The sequence below is a fragment of the Silene latifolia genome, chromosome X (assembly GCF_048544455.1).
Source record: "Silene latifolia isolate original U9 population chromosome X, ASM4854445v1, whole genome shotgun sequence".
In the NCBI taxonomy this organism is placed as follows: domain Eukaryota; kingdom Viridiplantae; phylum Streptophyta; class Magnoliopsida; order Caryophyllales; family Caryophyllaceae; genus Silene; species Silene latifolia.
This window is the reverse complement of record NC_133537.1, coordinates 159,080,965-159,086,582: the sequence shown is the minus strand read 5'-3', so window position 1 is coordinate 159,086,582 and position 5,618 is coordinate 159,080,965. Positions and strand designations below refer to the sequence as shown.

General features: G+C 37.7%; 1 protein-coding gene across 6 annotated transcripts; it reads right to left on the bottom strand.

Moving 5' to 3' along the window:
- Window positions 1-562: 562 nt before the first annotated feature.
- LOC141623696 (replication protein A 70 kDa DNA-binding subunit B-like) lies at window positions 563-3,492 on the bottom strand. Of its 6 annotated transcripts, none has more exons than XM_074439849.1 (9): window positions 3,089-3,492; window positions 2,726-2,878; window positions 2,043-2,302; window positions 1,819-1,918; window positions 1,596-1,738; window positions 1,427-1,505; window positions 1,230-1,342; window positions 743-921; window positions 563-651 (listed from the first exon to the last, which is right to left on the bottom strand). In XM_074439849.1, exons 2-7 carry the CDS (start codon window positions 2,731-2,733, stop codon window positions 1,309-1,311), a joined length of 624 nt encoding a protein of 207 aa, XP_074295950.1. In that variant the 5' UTR covers window positions 2,734-2,878; window positions 3,089-3,492; the 3' UTR covers window positions 563-651; window positions 743-921; window positions 1,230-1,308. The 6 variants fall into 6 exon arrangements, with proteins under 6 accessions (XP_074295950.1, XP_074295953.1, XP_074295951.1 ...); XM_074439852.1 differs by having other exon boundaries at window positions 1,819-1,876; XM_074439850.1 differs by having other exon boundaries at window positions 3,099-3,492.
- Window positions 3,493-5,618: the final 2,126 nt, after the last annotated feature.

Below are 5,618 nucleotides of genomic sequence, written 5' to 3'. Positions count from 1 at the left end.
AGATTGGAGATGTAGACTGGGGTTGTGGTGAACTGTTTGAACTATTTGTGTACTTGTTTCGTTGTGTCTTTGTTTTGTGTAATTAGTACTGACCCCGTTAAATGTTTTAAAAACTGTTGTGATCCATTCGGGGGTGGTGAGCAGTTGTTGAGCAGGTATGAGGAGATACACTTGGGTCAGCTGGGATGAGTCACCACGATGCAGTCTTAGAGTCTTCCGCTGTTTGGGACTAGTTGTTTAGCACTTTTGGATTTGAGAACATTGTATTTCACTTTTATCAATTTTGGCTTTTGGACATGTAATCATTTTAAACTATATTGCTATTTAAATATGTTTCTTCATTGTCATTTGATTATCATTGCCTCGGGTAACCGAGATGGTGACGTTCTCATACCTTAAGTGGTCCTGGTAAGGCACTTGGAGTATGAGGGTGTCACAAGTTGTTAGTTCTTCCAGCTGTGGTTAGCTACATTGTCTGGCATTTAATTTTGTTTAGGGGACTTTGGTAGACAGATTGAATTTATACTTACCTTGTCTGGCATTTCATATAGCTCCGCAGTGCTCTTTTTCAACATTTTCTTTTCGTCTATATTGAAAGCAGTGAACATGAAAGATCATGTCTTGTCTATCGCTTCAAATGTGATCGTCATCCTATGTTAACAAGGACAAAGGATTTCACAGATCATTTGCTAAGGTTAGGATATCAGATTCTATTAGTAACACAATCATTGATGATTATTACCTGGGCACATAAGTGACCCCTTCCCGCTTGCATGTTTCATACTTGTAGGTAACATTGAGATTTTTCTTGCTGCCTGTCCCGCAGTGATCACAACCTAGGTAGAATCGCACGTCATTTCTGTCAAATTCAGGGATGGATACATGAAGCCAGTGGCGCTCATCTTGCAATGTACCTGTAGCCTGTGGATACCGCCCACGTTGTAATATTCATTTTGGTGTGAATAGACATGCCAACAAATGCCCTTTTTAAAGATCCTTTGTACAGAAGTTTAACAAGACAGTGTGTAAATATGCATAGTTATTTCACATATGCCAGCTGTCTTTTAGTGTGGTTATTTGTTAACAACCTAAATTCAGTGCGTGATCTCTATGCCGGAATTTAGACTCTCCTATATGAACACCCTTTCAGTGACATTGTTTTATTTTTGGGTTATCCTTTTTAAATTTAGTAGGCAGCGAACAGTGTCTCACTGGCAACTAATGCATACCTTTTTAGCGTGCAGGTTTCTTATGGTTGTTGGCATCCGGGCCGTTTGTGTTTCACGAGCTCCAAGAACTTGCTGGTGTTTAGCAAAAAATGGCTACACTATTTGCTGTTTTCCTGATTACAATTACCACAGCTAAAAGATTATATGCAGACTTTTTACATTGGGCAGAGATTAAGTAACCAGTTTATGAATCTTACCAAGCATGGAGCATCTCCGCCTTCTCTCCGTCAGGATTGAACTTCACAAGTGTTGATGTAGTAGTTGATACTGAGAAGCCTAGCATGGCAGTTTTAAAGACAACAGTTTTATTTTGTTTTTCACTGACCAAATTGCTCATGAATTATAATGATATATGTTTATGTATACCTTTCTGATTTGATGGTTTAAGACAGGTGAAGCCAATGACTGGAAATGTTTCCACAATTGCCTTAAGCTGTTCCCCTTCTCTGGTTGCCAACTCTGCCCAAGCTGTGATTATCAGTGGTTGTTCCGTACTGTAGCAGTGCACACTACAAATTCATAAACACTGCAAACAATTTTACTCACAATTGGTACTTATAATTGCCAAAGTAACCTGTTTTTTTATTACCTAGCATCCATCACCACCAGCTCACGCAGAGCTAATCCTCCTCCATCTGCACGGGGTGCTTCACGAAGAAGTTCCACATGGATTAGGATAGCAACCACATCTATAGATTACCCGAGTAGCCAGTACATTAAGAGTCAATTGTCACCTAGGCATTAAAGCATAACCCAACCCTAAAGCTTATACAGAACAACACAGACATCACGAAGTATAGTGTTAGTGCTGACCATATCTGTCGTCAACTATGACTATTCTAGGAATGGCAGCAATGCTTATATACTCAGGGCCCATAGGAGGGTTGGAGCCTTCAACAGGTGTGATAATGGTATGAGCACCAAAGGCAAGTTGATATGGATGTTCAGCATTCCTGCGATATTTCTCAGGCAGCATCTTGATCTTTTCGTTGCAAATCTCATATTCCATTTTATCGAAAATGACATCTTCATACGCTGCTATGTCGTCTTCATACAGCGTAGTTCTGATCTTGCTGCCCTATATTAATCAAAATTAGTTTTCCAGCAAATGTATATTGACATTTTTAAACTCCTGCTTGACCGCTTCCCTAATAATTTCAGGATTAATTTTTGTTCAAATGTGTGCAGCTACAGTTCCGTATTTTCAGGATTAACATAATACGCTAGACAATGCATCTGAAATTCACAAGTTTTGTTGATTAATTAACTTATAAACAGTGAGTTGTAACTAAGACAACTTTGACATTTAAAGGGAAGCTAATATTACTATAAACCGTCACCATTTGCAACTGGAGGTGACATCTATATACTATGGCCTATCTTTGTTGACTTATGAGGCAGGTTTGCCTCAAATTTAAATAAATTAGAGATGATGTATCATATTCCCATGTACCATGGCACATTTTAGCTTAACTAACATATAATTTATGAATTACCTCTTCATCCTGAAAAACGAATCCTCTGGTAATGCAACTCCTTATTTTTTGGTGATATTTGTGTGTTGCTCTTCTCAATAACTTTCAGGCGAATTGAATGTGGACCAATTATCTCACTTAAGTCTTTCACCATCTTCTTCTCAGGTTTCATACCTGTTGCAAATAATCCCGCAAAGTTAGTCATTTCCTGGGGTTTTTAATGTACAGTTTGACCTAATCTTTCCGCAAAAATAATCTCCTGTCATACTTATGCCTTAAGTGTATAACTCAATCTATAAGGTCTTAATAATATCCTAATGTATGTATTTAAATTCATATATTATTTTGGTAAACGTAATATACAACATTGTTTAAATTTGATACCTGAACTCACATTCTTTCTTTCTTCTGACCGATTTTTTTTTTCGTAGTTTGGTTGTCGTAATGAAGTTCCCTGAATGTTTGTTCTATATTTGTTTGGCTTGTGCAGTGAGCCCTGTGTATTGTCAGTGTGCATGTGTGTTGCAAATGTAATAGACAAGCACATCATTCCTTATTCTGCTTTTACCATGCTACGGAGTATAACCTATCCCTCATCAATCTTTACCAACACGCGTCATACTTTCAACAGTTGTGGTACAGTTTCGTAGTAATTCTGCCTCCTTTTGATGGGCAAGTACTTGTAATAGATAAGCACACCCTTCCATAGTCTGCTTTTACCATGCTCTAGCCTGTCCACCATCAATCTCTAGCAAGAGGCGTCATACATTCAACAGCTTTGGTATACTTTAAACAGGTGTGGTACATTCTCCTGGTACTTTTTCCTCTATTTGTCGGCAACTACTTGTTCATTGCAATATTATTTTCATTTATTTGTTATAATGAACATATTTTGCAGTTAAAACACTGAATAAATGCCTTTGGCTCGAAAAATGTGGGTTTTCCTGCACATAAACCTTCCTTTTTTTTAAGTTTTCAAGCTAATCCTTATCTCTAAGATATGCGCAATGAAGATTGCAGTTTGCACCCAAAACGCCTGTTCACAACCTTGTGCCCATTTGTAGGACCATCAGAGCCTTGTTTTTTGGTCGTTGACTGTTTACTGACGCCCGACTTAGTTGTTACTCTACCGAATATCAGTAACTTTAAACAATAGATATAATTGTATTTGTTAATAATTATCCTAGTAATGATAACATTAAAGTTAAAGTTAAATGATTATTTATTGTGATTGATTAAAGTGACAACTCTTTAAAGATGTAAAGATAGATAACCAAGTACAACCTAATATACCCTACTAAATTTCTTTAAAAGTTTTTGAGTTGTCAATACTTGAGTCTTGTCACCTTTTTCCTTTTTTATAATTTGCATGCTTATTGTTATATAGAATTTCAATTTGTGTTCAAACATTTTTTTTGTTTTCTTCTCTGTTTCTTTGCTGAAAATTGAGTCGTTGGGTGTCACTGGTGTTACAAGGCAGTAAGCCAAAATATTTATTTGAATTAGCATTGGCTATAGCGTTTGCATTAGATTCTAAACTTGTTCAACACACATTATGTTGTGTAGCCAGTTGGTGCTGCTGCCGCCAGCATTTTAAAAGTAAAGCGGGCAATCATAGCACGCGTGGTTCTTAATGAATCACCTAATAGATGTTTACTTCTCGCCTAACTTCTTAGAAGGAGTATTCAACCAGCATTTCCATAATATTCAAACCAAAAAACAGAAGAATCCTCAGTACTGCCACTCAAGAGGGTTAACCAAGGTGTTGAATTTAAACTTCCAACAAGCGCTCGTACGATACACGCTTACAGAAGTTTCAAAGATGGCCTCCAACAGTGTCATCATTTTATACAAAGCAACTAAGGACATTTTTCTAGATGTTGCACATATGAATGTCCTTGTGTGATTTGCATACTGTGGACTAACATGTTTTTGCCTTCTCAATAAGCCCTTTTCAAAATGTTTATTTTGGGTGTTCCCTTTTTTTTCCTGTTGCCTGCAATCCATTCAGAATTTGATATTTGTTAGGACATAAGGATTTTATCTGCATGCATACCTAACATTGACAATATACTTTGATAAGTTAAACTGTACGCATTACCTGGTACGTTTTCCTAAACCCTGCCCTTCGCAGCACCTCAAATGACACCACATTCCGAACCAGATTCCCACTTACATCACCTGGGGATGGAATATACAGCACTTTTAAGTCTTTAGCTGACCGCGCTGGTGACAGAGCAACATATAATTGACCGTGTGAAAAACATGGTTTAGTTAGGTATACACTGCCTTGTTTATCGTCATGGCAAAGCTCAATTTAATAGGAAACTGTTTCCTCTAGAAATTAATCGGGAATTTAGAATTCTTAAATGGTTTGAGTGTAAGCCTAGGCAGGAAAAGACGCTCTCCTTTATAAAATCCAGTTGAAATTTCACACTCAATCATGTTAAGCAAAAAAATATTTGCATATGAGCCGCGTCCCATTGCATAGCCCTACTGCCGGATCTAAATTCCTTAATAATATAACTGGTGAATCTTCTTTCAAAATGAGTTCATGTGGTGTCACACCAGCAGGGCAGGGTGAATTGAGGAACTCCGCTGGGTAAACATTTGAGTTGTAGTCAACCACGCTATCAAAGCTATGGTAAATATGTCTTACGCCAGGAAACTTATCAATGAGCACGCAGTTTACGGAGTCAAAATCATCATTCCTTGGAGTCAATATGGCCCTCTCATTGAAAATTTCTGTGCTGAAAGTGGTTTGCCTAATCTCGGGGAACACTGCATCAATTAGGGTTTACTTCGGCTGCTCATCTCCGTGTGGTTCTAAAATCAACTGGTGAGGTATTGCCACCAAAATGCTCTCAACTGTTTGCAAGTCTCCATTGCCCAATTCCAGAAGAAACTTTGAGAA

Bases quoted from the DNA above. Each gene is read 5' to 3' on its own strand.
- LOC141623696 (XM_074439849.1), bottom strand. The intron at 1,919-2,042 runs GTCAGCACTAAC...GGTAATCTATAG, and splicing joins CATAGTTGACGACAGATATG to ATGTGGTTGCTATCCTAATC. The intron at 1,506-1,595 runs GTATACATAAAC...CTGCCATGCTAG, and splicing joins TAAACCATCAAATCAGAAAG to GCTTCTCAGTATCAACTACT.